This window comes from Phyllobates terribilis, unplaced genomic scaffold (genome assembly GCF_046119375.1).
Source record: "Phyllobates terribilis strain yellow unplaced genomic scaffold, ASM4611937v1 Scaffold_5__5_contigs__length_657084704, whole genome shotgun sequence".
NCBI lineage: Eukaryota > Metazoa > Chordata > Amphibia > Anura > Dendrobatidae > Phyllobates > Phyllobates terribilis.
The window spans coordinates 379282184-379307297 of NW_027362765.1; the positions used below are offsets into that span (position 1 = coordinate 379282184).

The 25114-nt window shown below is 46.3% G+C and overlaps 1 protein-coding gene across 1 annotated transcript in view; it reads right to left on the bottom strand.

Annotated features, from left to right (window-relative positions):
• Window positions 1-201: 201 nt before the first annotated feature.
• LAG3 (lymphocyte activating 3) overlaps window positions 202-25114 on the bottom strand; it is a 33943-nt gene continuing 9030 nt past the window's right edge. Inside the window, exons 2-8 of the mRNA XM_073681301.1 lie at window positions 16571-16703; window positions 15173-15390; window positions 10113-10358; window positions 4093-4347; window positions 3345-3596; window positions 1561-1676; window positions 202-400 (exon numbers count right to left, since the gene is read on the bottom strand). Of these exons, the coding sequence (XP_073537402.1) occupies window positions 317-400; window positions 1561-1676; window positions 3345-3596; window positions 4093-4347; window positions 10113-10358; window positions 15173-15390; window positions 16571-16703 (1304 nt within the window). The 3' untranslated portion in view covers window positions 202-316. The remainder of the gene's footprint in view (window positions 401-1560; window positions 1677-3344; window positions 3597-4092; window positions 4348-10112; window positions 10359-15172; window positions 15391-16570; window positions 16704-25114) is intronic.

Genomic DNA, 25114 nt, shown 5'->3' on the forward strand with positions numbered 1-25114 from the left:
TTTCAAAAGTGGCAACAAGAAATGCACCATATTGGTTCCTTTGTATTAGCGGTTTAGAAGTTGATGATAAAACTATTACCATGTATTTCATATTTTTTATTGATCTTTAAAGGTAGATAAGAACCATAATAAAAATAAATTACAGAGATAAATTGAAAATATTTTATATACAACATATTGCAGGAATACAATCTCAGCCCGCATCCTCCACCATATGTGGGGGAATATCCTACATAATTGTAAGCAAGTTGAACACAGGGGGTGGTCGGTGCGACGCGATAAGGTCTAGGGGTCCAGGGTACGGGTAAGGTTGGTGTCATTCCGAGACGGAAAGTTTCTTGGGCGGAGAGACTGTAGAAACTTCTATAGAAGTCAGAGCGGCCAGGTGAGACAATCGCCTCTGAAAAAACACAAGACAAAAGTGTTAGCGGAGAGATAAGATTAATGATCGGCGTAGATGTGACGATGTAATCATTTGGAAGGGTGGGAAAGCCGATTGCGCTTAGTGTTGGCAGATGGCAAATTAAAGGGGTTGCGTCGACTAGGCTATATACAGAAAGTATTGACCGCTCTGGATACTAAAAGGCATTAGCGATGAGACTTTTAGGCTATGTACACATGACTTTTTTTTCCCCAGGCAGATTGAGCCTGAAACCTGCTGAAAAAGTGCCGCAAATACGCTCAAAAGATTGAACATATACAACGACTAAAAACGACTCGCTGTTCATACATTCAAGTTATTGAGCATTTTTTAACAGCTTCAGGTTTCCAAAGAAGCCAAGTGGCTAAAAAAAAAAAGTGAGCGGACCATTCTTCAGGCGTTTTCTTGCAGTGTACTTTACATTACAATTCAATGGGAAGGCTCAAAAGACGCTCATGCATTTTTTTTGGAGCGTTTTTAATTTAGTGGATTATTCAGTGATGCATAGAGAAAAAAAAGACCATAAAACATCAGTAAAAAAAAGATGTCCGAAAAAGTATGGAAAAATGCTCGAAAATACATTGCCGTTCAAAAACGATGAAGCGAGCGCTCTGGAAATCGACCAAAAAGGATGCAAAAAAACCAAAAAGTACCGACATATCCTGAAACATCTTCCTCATGGGTTCGCCCGAGTTTAAAAGATGTCATGTGCATAGAGCCTTCATAGGCAATACTATAGCTGACAGGGTTAACCAGCACTACTAGAGCTGGAACTGTTAATGGCACTACTATATTGGCACCGAAAGTCCATCACTCCCAACATTCCCATATGCAGCTGATTTTGCCAGGGAGAACCGCAGTATAAATGTAGTATGACTTGGCAGCCATTCAGATGGCGATAGCTGGCTCTATCGTAATGGCACTGATATGTGGCTTGCAAAATCGTATACGGGCACTACTAGCGCTGGTACTATTATTATACACAGTGAAGAGGTGGTCGGATGGGGATTACGACCAACACAGCAGCGAGCCATGGGGTCCCATTCTCAAGATAAGGTACAACTAGTATATGTATGTATTAGATGCAAATAATAATTTTCAGCACTTAATTTTTTTTTTGCTTTTTTTTAACTGCTTACCTTGTGATTACGGAAAGCTATAAAAGCGATGGCTGCCAGGCAGGACACAAATATAACCAACAGGGGGAGGATGACGCGCCAAGAGGTGAACGCACCGACATCTGCAGTTTGGGCAGCTGAGAAAGTGAATAACAGGAGTCAGTGAAACGTAATGGAGCATGTACAGGGAGGTGTCAAGATGGTGGAGATTATAATATGAAGAGAGGTGAGGAGGATGTTACAGCAGATATAGAAAGAAGAAGGTGAGATAAGAAGACAGAGGAGGTACAATAATAAGGAGAAGGCGAGATAAGAAGGCAGAGGCGATACAATAAGAAGAAAGCAAGATAAGAAGGCAGAGGAGGTACAATAATGAGAAGGCGAGATAAGAAGGCAGAGGAGATACAATAATAATAAGATGGTGAGATAAGAAGGCAAAGAAGATCCAATAATAAAAAGGCGATATATGAAGGCAGAGGAGATACAATAATAATAAAAAAGCGAGATAAGAAGGCGAAGAAGATACAATAATAAAAAGGTGAAATAAGAAGGCTGAGGAGGTACAATAATAAGATGGTGAGATAAGAAGGCAAAGAAGATACAATAATAAAAAGGTGAGATAAGAAGGCAGAGGAGGTACAATAATAAGAAGAAGGCAAGATAAGAAGGCAGAGGAGGTACAATAATAAGGAGAAGGCGAGATAAGAAGGCAGAGGAGATACAATAATAATAAGATGGTGAGATAAGAAGGCAAAGAAGATACAATAATAAAAAGGCAATATACGAAGGCAGAGGAGGTACAATAATAATAAAAAAGCGAGATAAGAAGGCAAAGAAGATGCGATAATAAAAAGGTGAGATAAGAAGGCAGAAGAGGTACAATAATAAGAAGAAGGCGAGATAAGAAGGCAGAGGAGGTACAATAATAAGGAGAATAAGGCGAGATAAGAAAGCAGAGGAGATACAATAATAAGAAGAAGGCAGAGGAGATACAATAATAAGGAGATGGTGAGATAAGAAGGAAGAGACGATAAGATCATGGCATTAGGAGGTAGAGGAGATATAAAACTAAGAATATGGTGAGATAAGAAGGCAGAGGAGATAATAAGATGGTGTGATAAGAAGGTCCAGGAGATATAATAATAAGACAATGGAGAAATAAGAGGAGGTATAATGAGAATAAGAAGATGGTGGGATAAGACAATAAAGGACATACAATAATAAGAGGATGGCGAGATAAGTAGGCAGAGCAGCTAAAATAATATTAAGATGAGAGATAAGAAGGAAAAGGAGATATAATAATAAAAGGTTAGGGAAATAAGAGGAGATACAATAAGAATAAGAAGATGTTGGGATAAGAATTTAAAGGAGATACTATTGTAAGAAGATGATGAGATAAAAATGTAAAGGAAATATAATATTAAGGAGATGGTGAGATAAGAAGGCAGAGCAGCTAAAATAATATTAAGATGGTGAGATACGAAGCTGGAGGAGATAAAGTAATGAAGGTAGTAGGTAGTAGTGTGGCGGTGCAGGAAGCAGAGAAAAGATGCTTCGACCAAGAAGAGAAAATGTATGAGGTTATGAGGCTGATATACACTGAGATATGGGGAGAAGACCTTGTTGATAATGGATTGTGATAGGAGAAGGTAAAGAAGACAGAACCTGGGAGACAATGGAGGATGATCAAAGTAGGGTAAGAAGATGCTACGCTGGACAGCAGAGATAAGAGGGACAATGGCGGACAGCCCCTGAGGAGTAGAGACAGTGAAGGTGACAGTAGTAATAATAGTCATCAGGTTTACCGTGCACATAGACCCAATGCTCCACTTCTCCTAGTAATCTATCTACATCATAAACCGAGCAGGTCCAGGCCCCGGAGTCCTGTGTTTGCACGTCCCACAGATCCACAAAGGCTCCTTTAATGACTTTTCTCTGTCCGTCTGGAAGAGCTGGGCCTGTCCAGTGAAAGCGCTCTTTCCCGGTTGAACCATTGATGCTACACAGCATCTGCAGGTAGGAACCTTCTTTGGTGAACGTAGGACCAGCGGGTGACACTGAGGACCAAAAAGACAAGTTTCAGGTATACAAGGAAGAAAGCACACGGAGATGACAGGTCCGTTACAGAGCGAGGGGAGCGGAGCAGATTGATTTTGATTCCTGCTGAGTTTAGGAGTCCAGGAGAACCGCCCACTGGACTCCTAATCTTAGAAAAATCAAAAAATTAAAATGGAGAAATGAGTCTTTTCCCTAAAACATATGTCGCTCTGCTCAGATCTTCTCTATTATTGGACGGCATTCTCAACATGAATGTGCAAAAAAAAATGATGCTCAAACCCCCCCCCCCCCCCTCAAAACAAGTATCATTGAGACCAACCAATCTAGAAGATGTGTCTGTACGATGGACCACACCAACACATCCACTAATTAATGTGATCTCAACAGAATATGTGTTCATGAGATGAACCTCTCTAGGAACTGTATCCATCGCCTTAGTTATTGGACGTGGACTAGAAGGCAAAAACAACCCGGTATAAAGAGTCCACCACTGACCTTGGATCACCCTCAGCTCGATCCGTCTGGTCAGTCTTTGGCTTTTATAGGTGGTGTCACATCGGTAAGTTCCAGCATCTTCTGGTCTCACGGGATTTAAGACCAGCGCTTGTTTGTTGTCATGAATGCTTTTTTTATCTTTGCTCCAATGATAACTCAGTTGTTGTTCCCTGGGCAAATGTGTGATGTTACAAGGAAGCTCGACAGAAGAACCCACACCAGTGTAGAGCAAGATAGGATCCGGACGGGTGATACCTGAAAAAGACAATAAATTGGTAAGTGAGGTTCCTTGAACCATCCAATGGCAAATAACTGGGTCCATAGTTCAGCTCCAAATGGGATTGTCTCCTGCTGGACCTTGGTGCCCAATATGGTGTCAGGGTTTTGGCCAACTAGAGGATACTCTATACTGTTGGCCCAATGGAGATAGCATCAGTCAAGATAAGGTTTTCTCCCTGAGGTCGGAAACCCATTCATGCCCCAATCAATATGTTATCAATGATGGGAAAACCTTCTTTAAAGAACTTAACTAAAGAGTCTTGGATATACAGTGGTGGCCAAAAGTATTGGCACCCCTGCAATTCTGTCAGATAATACTCAGTTTCTTCCTGAAAATGATTGCAATCACAAATTCTTTGGTCTTATTATCTTCATTTAATTTGCTTGCAAGGAAAAAACACAAAAGAGAATGAAGCAAAAATCAAATCATTGATCATTTCACACAAAACTTCAAAAATGGGCCAGACAAAAGTATTGGCACCCTCAGCCTAATACTTGGTTGCACAACCTTTAGCCAAAATAACTGCGAACAACCGCTTCCGGTAACCATCAATGAGTTTCTTACACTGCTCTGCTGGAATTGTAGACCATTCTTCTTTGGCAAACTGCTCCAGGTCCCTGATATTTGAAGGGTGCCTTCTCCAAACTGCCATTTTGAGATCTCTCCACAGGTGTTCTATGGGATTCAGGTCTGGACTCATTGCTGGCCACCTTAGAAGTCTCCAGTGCTTTCTCTAAAACCATTTTATAGTGCTTTTGGAAGTGTGTTTTGGGTCATTGTCCTGCTGGAAGACCCATGACCTCTAAGGGAGACCCAGCTTTCTCACACTGGGCCCTACATTATGCTGCAAAATTTGTTGGTAGTCTTCAGACTTCATAATGCCATGCACACGGTCAAGCAGTCCAGTGCCAGAGGCAGCAAAGCAACCCCAAAACATCAGGGAACCTCCGCCATGTTTGACTGTAGGGACCGTGTTCTTTTCTTTGAATGCCTCTTTTTTTTCCTGTACACTCTATGTTGATGCTTTTTCCCAAAAAGCTCTACTTTTGTCTCATCTGACCAGAGAACATTCTTCCAAAATGTTTTAGGCTTTCTCAGGTAAGTTTTGGCAAACTCCAACCTGGCTTTTTTATGTCTTGGGGTAAGAAGTGGGGTCTTCCTGGGTATCCTACCATGCAGTCCCTTTTCATTCAGACGTCGACGGATAGTACGGGTTGACACTGTTGTACCCTCGGACTGCAGGACAGCTTGAACTTGTTTGGATGTTAGTCGAGGTTCTTTATCCACCATCCGCACAATCTTGCATTGAAATCTCTCGTCAATTTTTCTTTTCCGTCCACATCTAGGGAGGTTAGCCACAGTGCCATGGGCTTTAAACTTTTTGATGACACTGCGCACGGAAGACACAGGAACATTCAGGTCTTTGGAGATGGACTTGTAGCCTTGAGATTGCTCATGCTTCCTCACAATTTGGTTTCTCAAGTCCTCAGACAGTTCTTTGGTCTTCTTTCTTTTCTCCATGCTCAATGTGGTACACACAAGGACACAGGACAGAGGTTGAGTCAACTTTAATCCATGTTAACTGGCTGCAAGTGTGATTTAGTTATTGCCAACACCTGTTAGGTGCCACAGGTAAGTTACAGGTGCTGTTAATTACACCAATTAGAGAAGCATCACAGGATTTTTCAAACAGTGCCAATACTTTTGTCCACCCCCTTTTTTAGGTTTGGTGTGGAATTATATCCAATTTGGCTTTAGGACAATTCTTTTTGTTTTTTTTCCTTGCAAGCAAATTAAATGAAGATAATACTACCAAAGAATTTGTGATTGCAATCATTTTCAGTAAGAAACTGAGTATTATCTGACAGAATTACAGGGGTGCCAATACTATTGGCCACCACTGTATAGGGGCACCCAAAAGCATCATAAATGAGATTTACGTGACCCAACTTTGCCATCCTGATTTCCATGCAGCCTTCCCTATATCTCTCTGCTCCTACTATATACTAATGGTACGTGACCCAAGTTACACTATCCACCCCCAACTTTCATTTATGACCCTGTTTACAGAACCTTTGAGTATCCTTAATCAGCTGATCAAGATGAGCACAGACCACTCCCCTCTGGTTCACAGCTGAATGCATTCTGTAGGCCATATATTGAGAACTAGGAGTCTGTGTCAGACTACAGTCTGTGTCCCTCAACTTAAGTGTCCATGAGCTGAAGTGTCTGAAATTTGAATTAATTCTGAATAATATGAAGTGAACTGAAGGTAACTGGATACTAAGTCGCAGTAAACAATGTTTGTCTTTGTTTTCACTCTCACCCCCTTAATCCTTCACTTCTTACAACCACCCCTAATCCCTACACCTGGAAAGGAACTCTTCATCTCTCCCTCCATTCTCCCCACCCATCTCACCTCCTCCTCAGAGCTATTCCACAACATAAAATCCTTTGTCTCCAAACACAGACAGCCACCTCATGTCCTCTCCTGCTCCCACCTAATAACGCTTTCTCTTCTCCTCCTTACTGCCGGCGACATCTCTCCAAATCCTGGCCCTCCTCACCACATCCCTACATTCACTTCCACCTCCTACCCCCGATCTATCCCAAACTCTCGCAACCCTTCTAACCTTATACCCATCCGCCCAGCCCCCGCTTCCCCAATCCCCCTAACAGGAGCTCTATGGAACGCTCGCTCCGTCTGCAATAAACTTTCCTACATTCACGATCTCTTCATCACTAACAAGCTTTCCTTCCTCGGCATCACTGAAACCTGGCTCACCCCCTCCGACACAGCCTCTCCTGCTGCACTTTCGTATGGCGGATTCCACCTCTCCCATACCCCCCGCCCAACCGGCAAGCACGGTGGAGGAATAGGTTTCCTCCTCTCAGAAAACTGCTCCTTCACCCATATGCCACTGCCGCCCGCAATTACTCTCCCGTCTTTTGAAGTGCACTGCGTGCGCATCTACTCCCCATCCAACCTCCAACTGGCTGTCATCTACCGCCCCCCAGGATCAGCCACCACTTTCTTTGACCACTTCACCACCTGGCTACTTCATTTCCTCTCCATTGACATCCCCACTATCCTCATGGGCGACTTTAACATCCCCATTGACACTTCCCTCTCAGCAGCCTCTAAGCTTCTATCCCTCACTTCCTCCTTTGGTCTTACCCAGTGGTCTTCCACACACACCACCCACAAAGATGGCCACACACTGGACCTCATCTTCACCCGCCTCTGTTCCCTATCTAACCTCTCTAACTCACCTCTCCCTCTTTCTGACCACAACCTACTCACATTCTCTTCTCTCTCCTCCCCGGGGAAACAATCCCCACTCCACAAAATTGCATACCCTCGTAGAAATCTCAAACACCTTGACCTACACTCTCTCTCTGAATCCCTCCTCCCTCTTACAGACATTAGTTCCTTACATGATGCAGATGCTGCTGCCACTTTATACAACACCACAACAGCTGCAGCTCTCGATTCGGTTGCCCCCCTCACGCATACCAAAGCTCGCACAATCAACAGACAACCCTGGCACACCAGCCTAACTAAAGAACTGCGACGGGCCACCAGGGTTGCTGAACGTAGATGGAAAAGGTCCCACTCCCATGAGCACTTCATCGCATTCAAACAGTCCCTCACTACCTTCAAGTCCACACTCACTGCAGCAAAACAAACATACTTTGCATCTCTCATATCCTCCCTGTCTCACAACCCTAAACAACTATTCAACACCTTCAATTCTCTCCTCAGTCCCCCAGTGCCTCCTCCCTCTCCTCTTATTTCAGCCGAAGACTTTGCCTCATTCTTCAAGCAGAAGATAGACACCATCAGACAAAACTTTTGCCTAAAGTCCCCACCGCCCCTCCCCACACCTACTCAACCCTCCTCCTCCAAAACTACATTCTCCACCATTTCTGAAGATCAACTTTCCTCCTTACTCTCCAAATCACACCTCACCACCTGTAAACTTGACCCAATCCCGTCCCACCTCATCCCCCAACCTTACCACTATCTTCATCCCAGCCCTAGCCCACCTCTTCAACCTGTCATTAACAACTGGTGTTTTCCCCTCATGCTTCAAACATGCCTCGATCACACCCATCCTCAAAAAGCCCTCCCTTGACCCATCCTCTGTGTCTAGCTATCGCCCCATATCACTTCTCCCCTATGCCTCAAAACTACTGGAACAACACGTCCATTCTGAGCTGTCCTCCCACCTCTCCTTCTGCTCCCTCTTTGACCGCCTACAATCTGGTTTCCGACCGCACCATTCTACTGAAACTGCACTGACTAAAGTCACAAACGACCTACTAACCGCCAAATCTAAGCGACACTACTCTGTCCTCCTCCTCCTAGACCTGTCATCTGCCTTCGACACAGTGGACCATTCCCTCTTACTACAGACTCTCTCATCTCTTGGCATCACAGACTTGGCCCTATCCTGGATCTCCTCATACCTAACAGATCGGACATTCAATGTTTCCCACTCGCACACCACCTCTTCATCTCGCCCCCTATCTGTCGGTGTCCCCCAAGGTTCAGTTCTAGGACCCCTGCTTTTCTCCATCCACACCTTAGGCCTGGAACAGCTCATAGAGTCTCATGGCTTTCAGTATCACCTCTATGCCGATGACACACAGATCTACCTCTCTGGACCTGATATCACCTCCTTATTAACCAAAATCCCACAATGTCTGTCTGCTATTTCATCCTTCTTCTCTGCCAGATTTCTAAAACTTAACATGGACAAAACAGAATTCATCATCTTTCCGCCATCTCATTCAACCCTCCCAACTGACCTATCTATCAACGTCAATGGCTGCCCACTCTCCCCAGTCCCTCAAGCTCGCTGCCTTGGGGTAACCCTGGACTCGGAATTCTCCTTCAAACCACATATCCAAGCCCTTTCCACTTCCTGCCGACTCCAACTCAAAAATATCTCCCGGACCGCACATTCCTAAACCATGAATCTGCAAAAACACTAGTGCACCCCCTCATCATCTCCCGCCTTGACTACTGCAACCTCCTGCTCTGTGGCCTCCCCTCTAACACTCTTGCACCCTTCCAATCTATCATAAACTCTGCTGCTCGACTAATCCACCTGTCCCCCGCTATTCCCCGGCCTCTCCTCTCTGTCAATCCCTTCACTGGCTCCCCATTGCTCAGAGACTCCAGTTCAAAACCCTAACCACGGCATACAAAGCCATTCACAACCTGTCTCCTCCATATATCTCCGACCTAGTCTCCCGTTACATACCTGCACGCAACCTCCGATCCTCACAAGATCTCCTTCTCTACTCCCCTCTTATCTCCTCCTCCCACAACCGTATACAAGATTTCTCCCGTGCTTCCGCCCTACTCTGGAACTCTCTACCCCAACTTATCAGACTCTCGCCTACCGTGGAAACCTTCAAAAGGAACCTGAAGACCTACCTCTTCTGACAAGCCTACAACCTGCAGTAACCACCGCTCCACCATACCGCTGCATGACCTCCTCTACCCTCACCTACTGTTCCTCACCCATCCCTCGTAGATTGTCAGCTCTCGCGGGCAGGGTCCTCGCTCCTCCTGTACCAGTCGCTGTCACATTGTGTTCAAGATTATTGTAATTGTTCTTGTATTATACCCCTTTTTCACATGTAAAGCGCCATGGAATAAATGGCGCTATAATAATAAATAATATATAATATAATATTTATGTTAGACACTTCGATGATGACTCACCAACCACCAAAAGGGTGATACTTGATTGAACACCGTCCACCTCACAGCTCCACTTGCCATGATCTTCTTGAGAAAGACGATGGAGGTGCAGTCTACTCCCATTCTCTGATATTCGGATGGATGGCCGGACACGGATTCCATGATGTAACCAACGTACAGAGGTGGAAGAACCATAGGGATTGACAATTTTGCATGTTAGGATGACCGAGTTGTTCTCGGGTAGAGGACCATCGGGAGACTGAATCACTGTGAGAACAGTCAATAATTAGATCACGATCAGACTAGACATTATAGCAGTGTGTGCACTTTATGGCAGTGAAAAGTCAATAGACTAATACAGTCTCCTGGAAGTGATTGAGTACAGTCTTTCCCCAGACCTGGGAGTGACAGGGGAGATTTGTACAGGGCCTTATATAGAGAGAAAATTACTATCCTGCCTTATCTAAGACTCTAGCAGTTCAATAAAGCTACTATCTCCCTTGTCCTCTAATAATAATGAGATGACTCTCCTCATTCGCCCCCATTTTATATGGCAAATGTGACAAGTAGAAGTAGTGCTGTTGCTTCAAAAGCATCCAGCAACTATAAGAGTTAACACAGTCACAAGAGATAGGAAGTGTTGTGCTTCAGAAGCATCCAGCATCCAGGAGACAGGGAGTGTTTTAGCAGAGCTCCAGGGGGATTGTGGGGAACTTGTTATTGTAGTCTGGCGCTGAAGCCCAAGAGAAAGGTGGTGTGTTATCTGGATCTGACAGAAGGCGACTGAACAGGATTCAGATCAGGAGAGAAACTATACACAGGTCAGATAAACTCCTTGAACTAGTAGTGCAAAGTATTATCAGGCAGGCAGATAAGGACTGGAAAAAATTGTGTCACAGGGATCATCTCCCTCATCAAACCCTCCCCCTCTCCATCTACATGCAGGATAAAGAATGCCGTGTACTATTGTGTCCTTGTGAAGGAAAAGCCTGTGGTTGTGTATGCATAGAAGTGTGCTGCTAAGAGATCTAATCTGTGCTGAATTATGCTACTGAAGAGACTGTAATACTGTGCCTTGTGAAGAAACTACTATATTGTTACTGGAGCCGGTTGCTCAAGAAACTCAGACTGTACTGTAATGAAGATTGTTGCTGTAATATCCCTGAATTGCACTGGCCGTGCTTCAGATTAAATGCCACTGTTGAAAAAGACTCTTGTCAAATGTGTCTGGTCAGCAATTGAATCTATTGTGCGCCTGAGAGAAGCTGCAGCACATGGTCTATGGTCGCCCTGAGTAACAGTTCCCCCAAGATTCCAAAGAATTCATGACACTCGTCTTGCCGCTATCTGAACCTAGCGGAGTGCGTGTAACACAAAGCTGACAAATGTTCTGCGTAAAATGTAAGTCTGAATGGCAAAATACACTGACAAAAAAGCGACTTTTTGGTGCCAACACCAAAAGCAATATGTCAATTCACAATTCTACTGCTTTTACTGGAAAGAATCCTTTTATATTTCTACCCAATGTCCCTAGCACAAGAATCACGTACAGTAGATTATTTTACACTGACCCTGGGTATATTTAGATCGTCTGATAAGACCACCTACCTACAAAGATGTCTTTTTTTCCAAACTTCAACTTTCTCAACTTTTCTCTCCCACTCTACAATATTTGACTTTTCATCTTTTCTTCCTTGGCCTTTGTCTCATCGTTCCCCTTGTTTCTTTTATTCCGCCTTCAGTCTTATTACTAATGGTTTATATTTAATATTATGACCTAAAGGAAACTGATAGCGGGGACCCTCGCAGTCGATGTGTCACCAGTTTCCTGAATCCCCTCCGTGTGCGTCAACGAAGCCCCTTATACACAGATGATAATAACAGGATGTGGGCTGGGTGAGGGGCACCGCTATGAGACATCTGCCGAGGAGACAGCTTGATCTACTTTGTGCCCACATTGTTGCAGTATATCCCATAGAGATGTACAATGAAGACACGGGGATGGTTCACTGTTTCCACCGCTCCCCGTTTTCCCCGCACTATTCTCAGTTTGCCCTGTATAATCTCTCTGCTCAGTACCGATACGTCCCACAGTAACGCTCTGCAGCCTACAGACTATTGCAAACCCAAATTACAGATTGGAATTATGTAGCTGTTTGTATATTATGAGAGATTACAATAGAAATTTGCAAGAAAAAATCCAGCGCCCACTTCTATCACATTCAATCTCAGCCGCACAATGCTGAACACAAATTCTGCAAATGCTTCCCCGGATGCAGAATTATCTTTATTACGATTGTGTACTTTCATTAGTATAAGCGAATATACAACAAAAACTTTGTAATATATCTTATCAAAGAAATCTGCTTCTTTCTCCCCTTATGAGCCACTTCTCCATCTCCCCTGCCTCTAAGGCTATGTGCCCACGTTGCATTTATGAAGCAGAAAATTTCTGCTGCATAAATGCAAGTCCTCTCCCGGAAAAACGCATGCGGAATTCCGCACGCGTTTATCGCGCATTTTTCGCGCGTTTATCACGCGTTTTCCACATGCGGAATTGCCTTGCGTTTTTTATGCATTGGACAAAGGCAATTCCGCTTGCGGAAACGCAAAATTAAATGACATGCTGCGGATTTTTGAACGCGGCATAAACGCTGTGGAAAAATCCGCAGCATGTGCATAGAACTTGCGGAATCCCATTGGGGACCATGGGGTGCGGATATACATGCGTTTTTCAAGCGTTTACGCTGCGGAAATTCCGCAGCATATACGCTTGAAAAATGCTACGTGGGCACACAGCCTTAAACTCATCGTCCACTCTAAAACAAAAAAAAAACTGCTCAAATTCGACTTGGTCAAAACAAAATGGACAGCCTGTTCACTGAGGAATCAGATTACAGCTGCCAATTAAAGTCTATGTGGATGGGAGGGGGAGGAGAAAAATTACTGTTTTCCAGAAAGTGATTGATCTCACTCCAGGGTTGGAATTACAGATACACTTCTCAATATTGTTGTATAGTGTCCTGTATATTTCTGCTGCGTTCTAGTATGCATTTCATCTTACACCCAGTGCTAGATTCACAGCTACACTGCTTCAGACTGCTGTATAATGTCTTCCATGTTTCTGCTGCATTCTAGTATGCGTTTTATCAAACCTAGTGCTAGATTCATAGCTACACTGCTCAGTACTGCTGTATAATGTTCATCATATTGTTGCTGCCTTCTACTAAGTGTTATCTTACTCAGTGCTGGATTCACAGCTTAACTGCTCAGTACATTTATTTATTATATATAGAGCTACCATATTCCGCAGCACTTTACAGATATTACCATCACTGTCCCCATTGGAGCTCACAATCTAAATTCTCTATCAGTATGGTCTTTGGCGTATGGGAGAAAACCTACGCAAACACGGAGAGAACATACAAACTTCTTGCAGATGTTGTCCTTGGTGGGATTTGAACCCAGAACCCCAGCACTGCAAAGCAACAGTGCTAACCACTGATTACTGCTGTATAATGTCCTCCATTCTGCTGCTCCTTTCTAGTAAGTGTTTTATCTCATGCCAGAGCTAAATTCACAGCTGCACTGCTCAGTACTGCTGCATAATGTCCTTGATATCGGTGCTGCATTCTAGTAAGTGTTATCTTACTCAGTGCCAGATTCACATCTTGACTGCTCAGTACTGCTGTATAATGTCTTCCATGCTGCAGATCCATTCTAGTAAGTGTTTTATCTCATGCCAGAGCTAAATTCACAGCTTCACAGCTCAGTACTGCTGTATAATGTCCTTGATATCGTTGCTGCATTCTAGTAAGTGTTATCTTACTCAGTGCCAGATTCACATCTTGACTGCTCAGTACTGCTGTATAATGTCTTCCATGCTGCAGATCCATTCTAGTAAGTGTTTTATCTCATGCCAGAGCTAAATTCACAGCTTCACAGCTCAGTACTGCTGTATAATGTCCTTGATATCGTTGCTGCATTCTAGTAAGTGTTATCTTACTCAGTGCCAGATTCACATCTTGACTGCTCAGTACTGCTGTATAATGTCTTCCATGCTGCAGATCCATTCTAGTAAGTGTTTTATCTCATGCCAGAGCTAAATTCACAGCTTCACAGCTCAGTACTGCTGTATAATGTCCTTGATATCGTTGCTGCATTCTAGTAAGCGTTATGTTACTCAGTGCCAAATTCACAGCTTGACTGCTCAGTACTGCTGTATAATGTCGTTCATGCTGCTGCTCCTTTCTAATTAGTGTTTTATCTCACCCTAAAGCTAGATTCACAGCTACAATGCTATGTACAGCTGTATAATATCATCCATGATTCTTCTTCTTCTGAATGATTGCTGCATAGAGACAGGAGAGCAGGAATCCCTCACGTCTGTGTGTTGCTGCATAGAGACAGGAGAGCAGTCTGTGTGTTGTGTATGGTAGATATCATACCAGATAGTCTTCACCCACTAGCTCAGGGACAACTGAAAATTAGAAATAGAGTCTGCAGAGGTGAAAACTAGTGAAAAATGTAGGATCCAAGTCATATAATTGCCAGAAATAGTGTTATTCCTCATATTCAGACATGACAGGTTATTTTGAAAAGTCTCCTGATCGACAGATACGTTTAAGCATCCAAAAACTGACTAATCACACAGTTGTACTACGCTTAGTTTGGAGGGTGCAATTTCTGGCTGTGTTTGAAAGTTGCTACGAAGCCTCGCTACCTTCTAGTGTCCCTACCATCCGCTATCACTCCAAAGAAATGTCAAAAATTAAATGAGGCGCGCTTATCTGATGGAAGGGACCTGAGCCGCGCTTTACCTTCCTTACATTTCATTAGTGGTGAACTTTCCTTATCAGGAATTTCGAGTGGAAATAAGAAAAAAAAAATCTTTTTTTTAATGTTTTATCAAATTCTTAAAAAATAATGTCATGTTCAGATGGAAAGTAAAAACAGAGAACATTTGAATGGCATTTTATAATATATTTATAGAGTGCAGAATATAGTTCATGAAATCGAAAAAAAAATAATAATAATAACCCTAACGGGACCCTCAGGTTGAAGAGCATCGGAGTACCCACCTAGTATGGTTCTCAGAGACACTGCACATCTCCGCTGGCTTTGCCCATATCTGACCACCGCATTGTACTTTCCCGCATCTTCTTCTTTCAAATCTTTCAGGTGCAACGAGAAAATTCCTTGATGGATCGAAGATGTTGGGACCGAAGCACGAGACATGAACGGGAGACCCCTGAAAGTGACTCCATTAGGAAGCAACCTGAGCACCGGTCTCGGAGTCCTGAAATAGTGAGAGGAGCAGACTGAGACGTGGCACGAGACGTAAGACTTAGGGCGGAAGAGGCGATGGACAGAGAGAAACTGATGAGTTGGAAGAGAAGATGAGAGGGAAATTTGGAAGTATTTTTCATTGGGTAGAAGGGGAATTAGCTGCTTCCAGACATTTCTGCTATCTGCTTATTTCTCCTTGTAACAAAAGATCAGACATGTTGAAATCAAACATGCCCAATCCTTCTTTCACCCAATATCTGCTAATGGAGAGTGGATGAGAGTTTCCTCTGCACATTGGACGATCAGCCAATCCCACCAAATATAATGTGTATTGGATGTAAATCTGTCTACTCTAGTGAGATCAATCTGCTATCTAATGTATAGAGGTCACCTGACTCTACGATAGCAGATGACTGCAAAAGCAAAGATTAGACATATCGATTTTAACATGCCCGATCCTTCCTTCTCCTTATATCTGACATTGAAAAACAGACGGGAGGCTCCGATACACCAATGTGTATCTTATCTAAATCTATTTTAGTAGGATCAACAATATATATATTTTCTGTTTCAGTGGGATCAACCATATATATATTTATATATATATATATATATATACATATGCATCTTTATAGATAGATAGACCGTATATATATATAAATAAGTATATATGGTGTCACAACTGGTTCTCTTTTGCGTAAGGAAAGGACTGGGCATGTAAAAATACAACATGCCTAATCCTTCCTTTCTCAGGGATCTGCTATTAGGTAGGCTTTAGGATAGAAGATCAGCTACAGAACATAATGAGACAGTAATGGGAATTTTGCCCCCCATTCATATTAACACTGGGCTCAGCCATGTGTGCATGTGTTTTTAATTGGGACAAGAAGATAATCTGGACACCTGATGACGTCTTATCTCTCCAATAAAAACAAAAGGATTGGGCATATTGACATCCAACATGCCCAACTCTTTTTTCTCCTGACACCTTTTATCAGGTAACATTAAAGACACTGCAATCCACATTAGACGGTGGATTGGACCTATTGAAATTGTCATTTTTAGTAAATTTTAGTAAGATCCAAATAGATATAATCACACAAATTATATCAAAGCTTCTGAGAAGAAGAAGAAGACAGAACGCTCTAGATAAAACGCATCCTCATGGCCGCCCGGAGGTATTTCATTACCCATCGTTTCTCTGCCAGCGCACAAAGCTCGTAGGGTATTTATCCTGACGTCCGGCCTCCACCACATTGTTCTTCATGTTACATGGAAGAATTACACGGCCCCCGAGGACACCGGTGACGAGCACAGCCGAAACTATGGGGGGAGAGAGATGGTGAGACGTGCGGGCGAGAGCCGAGGAGATACATCCTAGAAGATACATCACTGCAAGAAACATCCACCCAGCAGACACCTCACAAGATGCATCACACATATTGTATCATCTGTGTCATTATTTGTTTTTTATATACATTTATCAATTTCCTACATATAAATGCTCTGCGGGGGGCTCTTAGATTCATCACAGGGTTAAAATGAATTGTGTCATTTCAAAGGGTTAAGGAAACCGTAGAGAATCTCCGCTGAGTCTCATATACTGCAGGTTTAATTATTCATTCATTATTATCATTCACTTCATCATTAATTTAAAAAATAATCTAATCTTTTTATATCGCTGTAGTGATTACAGGTAACAACCAGGTGATGTGATTATGGAGGTGAATAATGTATCACACCAAACCTTCCTCCTGCCTGGACGCAGCTGATGAAAGAGTTAAATCTGATCCGAAACGCGTTGCTCTAATTAATATTATATGTTCTGTTCTCCGGTCCTCGGTGTCACTGGATATTGGAAGCGACGATAAACCGCATTATTATATTTTATCGTTTATTCAGTATCAGCGGTGGACACACTATGGTGCACAGTATCAGCGGTGGACACACTATGCTGCGCAGTATCAGCGGTGGACACACACTATGCTGCGCAGTATCAGCGGTGGACACACTATGGTGCACAATATCAGCGGTGGACACATAATGGTGCACAGTATCAGCGGTGGACACACTATGCTGCGCAGTATCAGCGGTGGACACACTATGCTGCGCAGTATCAGTGGTGGACACACTATGCTGCGCAGTATCAGCGGTGGACACACTATGGTGCACAGTATCAGCGGTGGACACACTATGGTGCACAGTATCAGCGGTGGACACATAATGGTGCACAGTATCAGCGGTGGACACACTATGGTGCACAGTATCAGCGGTGGACACATAATGGTGCACAGTATCAGCGGTGGACACACACTATGCTGCGCAGTATCAGCGGTGGACACACTATGCTGCGCAGTATCAGCGGTGGACACACTATGCTGCGCAGTATCAGCGGTGGACACACACTATGCTGCGCAGTATCAGCGGTGGACACACTATGGTGCACAGTATCAGCGGTGGACACACTATGGTGCACAGTGTCAGCGGTGGACACATAATGGTGCACAGTATCAGCGGTGGACACACTATGGTGCACAGTATCAGCGGTGGACACACTATGGTGCACAGTGTCAGCGGTGGACACATAATGGTGCACAGTATCAGCGGTGGACACACTATGGTGCACAGTATCAGCGGTGGACACACTATGCTGCGCAGTATCAGCGGTGGACACACTATGCTGCGCAGTATCAGTGGTGGACACACTATGCTGCGCAGTATCAGCGGTGGACACACTATGGTGCACAGTATCAGCGGTGGACACACTATGGTGCACAGTATCAGCGGTGGACACATAATGGTGCACAGTATCAGCGGTGGACACACTATGGTGCACAGTATCAGCGGTGGACACATAACGGTGCACAGTATCAGCGGTGGACACACACTATGCTGCGCAGTATCAGCGGTGGACACACACTATGCTGCGCAGTATCAGCGGTGGACACACTATGCTGCGCAGTATCAGCGGTGGACACACACTATGCTGCGCAGTATCAGCGGTGGACACACTATGGTGCACAGTATCAGCGGTGGACACACTATGCTGCGCAGTATCAGCGGTGGACACACTATGGTGCACAGTATCAGCGGTGGACACACTATGGTGCACAGTATCAGCGGTGGACACATAATGGTGCACAGTATCAGCGGTGGACACACTATGGTGCACAGTATCAGCGGTGGACACACTATGCTGCACAGTATCAGCGGTGGACACACTATGGTGCACAGTATCAGCGGTGGACACATTATGGTGCACAGTATCAGCAGTGGACACACTATGGTGCACAGTATCAGCGGTGGACACACACTATGGTGCACAGTATCAGCGGTGGACACACTATGCTGCGCAGTATCAGCGGTGGACACACACTATGGTGCACAGTATCAGCGGTGGACACACTAAGCTGCACAGGATCAGCGGTGGACACACTATGCTGCACAGGATCAGCGGTGGACACACACTATGGTGCGCAGTATCAGCGGTGGACACACACTATGGTGCACAGTATCAGCGGTGGACACATAATGGTGCACAGTATAACGGTGGACACACACTATGGTGCACAGTATCAGCGGTGGACACACACTATGGTGCACAGTATCAGCGGTAGACACACACTATGGTGCACAGTATCAGCGGTGGACACACTATGCTGCACAGTATCAGCGGTGGACACACACTATGCTGCACAGTATCAGCGGTGGACACACTATGCTGCACAGTATCAGCGGTGGACACACACTATGGTGCACAGTATCAGCGGTGGACACACTATTCTGCACAGTATCAGCGGTGGACACACACTATGGTGCACAGTAAAACGGTGGGCACACACTATGGTGCACAGTATCAGCGGTGGACACACTATGGTGCACAGTATCAGCGGAGGACACATTATGGTGCACAGTATCAGCGGTGGACACACTATGCTGCACAGTATCAGCGGTGGACACACACTATGGTGCGCAGTATCAGCGGTGGACACACACTATCGTGCACAGTATCAGCGGTGGACACATAATGGTGCACAGTATAACGGTGGACACACACTATGGTGCACAGTATCAGCGGTGGACACACTATGGTGCACAGTATCAGCGGTGGACACACTATGCTGCGCAGTATCAGCGGTGGACACACACTATGCTGCGCAGTATCAGCGGTGGACACACTATGGTGCACAGTATAACGGTGGACACACAATATGGTGCACAGTATCAGCGGTGGACACACACTATGGTGCACAGTATCAGCGGTGGACACACTATGCTGCACAGTATCAGCGGTGGACACACACTATGCTGCACAGTATCAGCGATGGACACACTATGCTGCACAGTATCAGCGGTAGACACACACTATGGTGCACAGTATCAGCGGTGGACACACTATTCTGCACAGTATCAGCGGTGGACACACACTATGGTGCACAGTAAAACGGTGGACACACACTATGGTGCACAGTATCAGCGGTGGACACACTATGCTGCACAGTATCAGCGGTAGACACACACTATGGTGCACAGTATCAGCGGTGGACACACTATTCTGCACAGTATCAGCGGTGGACACACACTATGGTGCACAGTAAAACGGTGGACACACACTATGGTGCACAGTATCAGCGGTGGACACACTATGGTGCACAGTATCAGCGGAGGACACATTATGGTGCACAGTATCAGCGGTGGACACAAACTATGGTGCACAGTATCAGCGGTGGACACACTATGATGCACAGTATCAGCGGTGGACACACACTATGGTGCACAGGATCAGCGGTGGACACACTATTCTGCACAGTACAGCAGTGGACACACTATGCTGCACAGTATCAGCGGTGGACACACACTTTGGTGCACAGTATCAGCGGTGGACACACACTATGGTGCACAGTATCAGCGTTGGACACACTATTCTGCACAGTATCAGCAGTGGACACACTATGCTGCACAGTATCAGCGGTGGACACACTATGGTGCACAGTATCAGCGGTGGACACACTATGGTGCACAGTATCAGCGGTGGACACACTATGGTGCGCAGTATCAGCGGTGGACACACACTATGGTGCACAGTATCAGCGGTGGACACACACTATGGTGCACAGTATCAACGGTGGACACACTATGCTGCACAGTATCAGCGGTGGACACACACTATGGTGCACAGTATCAGCGGTGGACACACTATGGTGCACAGTATCAGCGGTGGACACACTATGCTGCACAGTATCAGCGGTGGACACACACTATGGTGCACAGTATCAGCGGTGGACACACTATGGTGCACAGTATCAGCGGTGGACACACTATGGTGCACAGTATCAGCGGTGGACACACTATGGTGCGCAGTATCAGCGGTGGACACACACTATGGTGCACAGTATCAGCGGTGGACACACACTATGGTGCACAGTATCAACGGTGGACACACTATGCTGCACAGTATCAGCGGTGGACACACACTTTGGTGCACAGTATCAGCAGTGGACACACTATGGTGCACAGTATCAGCGGTGGACACACTATGGTGCGCAGTATCAGCGGTGGACACACACTGGTGCACAGTATCAGCGGTGGACACACACTATGGTGCACAGTATCAACGGTGGACACACTATGCTGCACAGTATCAGCGGTGGACACACACTATGGTGCACAGTATCAGCGGTGGACACACTATGGTGCACAGTATCAGCGGTGGACACACTATGCTGCACAGTATCAGCGGTGGACACACACTATGGTGCACAGTATCAGCGGTGGACACACTATGCTGCACAGTATCAGTGGTGGACACACACTATGGTGCACAGTATCAGCGGTGGACACACTATGGTGCACAGTATCAGCGGTGGACACACTATGCTGCACAGTATCAGCGGTGGACACACACTATGGTGCACAGTATCAGCGGTGGACACACTATTCTGCACAGTATCAGCGGTGGACACACACTATGGTGCACAGTATCAGCGGTGGACACACTATGGTGCACAGTATCAGCGGTGGACACACTATGGTGCACAGTATCAGCGATGGACACACTATAATGCAGAGTATCAGCGGTGGACACACTATGCTGCACAGTATCAGCGGTGGACACACACTATGGTGCACAGTATCAGCGGTGGACACACACTATGGTGCACAGTATCAGCGGTGGACACACTATGGTGCACAGTATCAGCGGTGGACACACACTATAATGCACAGTATCAGCGGTGGACACACTATGCTGCGCAGTATCAGCGGTGGACACACTATGCTGCACAGTATCAGTGGTGGACACACACTTTGGTGCACAGTATCAGTGGTGGACACACTATGGTGCACAGTATCAGCGGTGGACACACTATGGTGCACAGTATCAGCGGTGGACACACTATGGTGCACAGTATCAGCGGTGGACACACTATGGTGCACAGTATCAGCGGTGGACACACTATGCTGCACAGTATCAGCGGTGGACACACACTATGGTGCACAGTATCAGCGGTGGACACACAATGCTGCGCAATATCAGCAGTGGACACACACTATGGTGCACAGTATCAGCAGTGGACACACATTATGGTGCACAGTATCAGCGGTGGACACACTATGCAGCACAGTATCAGCGGTGGACACACACTATGGTGCAGAGTATCAGCGGTGGACACACACTATGGTGCACAGTCTCAGCGGTGGACACGCACTATGGTGCACAGTATCAGCGGTGGACACACAGTATGGTGCACAGTATCAGCGGTGGACACACTATGGTGCACAGTATCAGCGGTGGACACACTATGCTGCGCTGTATCAGCGGTGGACACACTATGCTGCGAAATATCAGCAGTGGACACACACTATGGTGCACAGTATCAGCAGTGGACACACATTATGGTGTACAGTATCAGCGGTGGACACACTATGCTGCGCAGTATCAGCGGTGGACACACTATGCTGCGCAGTATCAGCGGTGGACACACTATTCTGCGCAGCATCAGCGGTGAACACACTATGGTGCGCAGTATCAGCGGTGGACACACTATGGTGCACAGTATCAGCGGTGGACAAACACTATGGTGCACAGTATCAGCGGTGGACACACTATGCTGCGCAGTATCAGAAGTGGACACACTATGCTGCGCAGTATCAGCGGTGGACACACTATGGTGCACAGTATCAGCGGTGGACACACTATGCTGCGCAGTATCAGCGGTGGACACACTATGCTGCACAGTATCAGCGGTGGACAAACTATGGTGCCTAGTATCAGCGGTCGACACACTATGCTGCGCAGTATCAGCGGTGGACACAGTATGTTGCGCAGTATCAGCGGTGGACACACTATGGTGCACAGTATCAGCGGTGGACAAACTATGGTGCCTAGTATCAGCGGTCGACACACTATGCTGCGCAGTATCAGCGGTGGACACAGTATGTTGCGCAGTATCAGCGGTGGACACACTATGGTGCACAGTATTAGCGGTGGACACACTATGGTGCACAGTATCAGCGGTGGACACACTATGCTGCGCAGTATCAGCGGTGGACACACTATGCTGCGCAGTATCAGCGGTGGACACACTATGCTGCGCAGTATCAGTGGTGGACACACTATGCTGCACAGTATCAGCGGTGGACACACTATGCTGCACAGTATGAGCGGTGGACACACTATGCTGCGCAGTATCAGAGGTGGACACACTATGGTGCACTGTATCAGCGGTGGACACACTATGCTGCGCAGTATCAGCGGTGGACACACACTATGGTGCACAGTATCAGCGGTGGACACACTATGCTGCGCAGTATCAGCGGTGGACACACTATGGTGCGCAGTATCAGCGGTGGACACACACTATGGTGCACAGTATCAGCGGTGGACACACTATGCTGCACAGTATCAGCGGTGGACACACTATGCTGCGCAGTATCAGCGGTGGACACACTATGGTGCACAGTATAAGCGGTGGACACACTATCCTGCACAGTATCAGCGGTGGACACACTATGCTGCACAGTATCAGCGGTGGACACACTATGGTGCACAGGATCAGCGGTGGACACACTATGGTGCACAGTATCAGCGGTGGACACACTATGCTGCGCTGTATCAGCGGTGGACACACTATGCTGCGCAGTATCAGCGGTGGACACACTATGGTGCGCAGTATCAGCGGTGGACACACTATTTTGCGCTGTATCAGCGGTGGACACACTATGCTGCACAGTATCAGCGGTGGACACACTATGCTGCACAGTATCAGCGGTGGACACACTATGCTGCACAGTATCAGCGGTGGACACACTATGGTGAACAGTATCAGCGGTGGACACACTATGCTGCGCTGTATCAGCGGTGGACACACTATGCTGCACAGTATCAGCGGTGGACACACTATGGTGCACAGTATCAGCGGTGGGCACACTATGCTGCGCAGTATCAGCTGTGGACACACTATGCTGCGCAGTATCAGCGGTGGACACACTATGCTGCGCAGTATCAGCGGTGGACAAACTATGCTGCGCAGTATCAGCGGTGGACACACTATGCTGCGCAGTATCAGCGGTGGACACACTACGGTGCGCAGTATCAGCGGTGGACACACACTATGCGGCGCAGTATCAGCAGTGGACACACTATGCTGCGCAGTGTAAGCGGTGGACACACTATGCTGCGCAGTATCAGCGGTGGACACACTATGGTGCACAGTATCAGCGGTGGACACACACTATGCTGCGCAGTATCAGCGGTGGACACACTATGCTGCACAGTATCAGCGGTGGACACACTATAGTGCACAGTATCAGCGGTGGACACACTATGGTGCGCAGTATCAGCGGTGGACACACACTATGCTGCGCAGTATCAGCGGTGGACACACTATGCTGCGCAGTATCAGCGGTGGACACACTATGCTGCACAGGATCAGCGGTGGACACACACTATGGTGCACAGTATCAGCGGTGGACACACACTATGGTGTGCAGTATCAGCGGTGGACACACACTATGGTGCACAGAATCAGCGGTGGACACACTATGCTGCGCAGTATCAGCGGTGGACACACACTATGGTGCACAGTATCAGCGGTGGACACACTATGCTGCACAGTATCAGCAGTGGACACACTATGCTGCGCAGTATCAGCGGTGGACACACTATGCTGCACAGTATCAGCGGTGGACACGCTATGCTGCGCAGTATCAGCGGTGGACACACTATGCTGCACAGTATCAGCGGTGGACACACTATGCTGCGCAGTTTCAGCGGTGGACACACTATGGTGCACAGTATCAGCGGTGGACACACACTATGGTGCACAGTACCAGCGGTGGACACACACTATGGTGCACAGTATCAGCGGTGGACACACTATGGTGCACAGTATCAGCGGTGGACACACTATGCTGCGCTGTATCAGCGGTGGACACACTATGCTGCGCTGTATCAGCGGTGGACACACTATGCTGCGCAGTATCAGCGGTGGACACACTATGCTGCGCAGTATCAGCGGTGGACACACTATGCTGCGCTGTATCAGCGGTGGACACACTATGCTGCACAGTATCAGCGGTGGACACACTATGGTGCGCAGTATCAGCGGTCGACACACTATGCTGCGCAGTATCAGCGGTGGACACACTATGCTGCGCAGTATCAGCGGTGGACACACTATGGTGCACAGTATCAGCGGTGGACACACACTATGCTGCGCAATATCAGCGGTGGA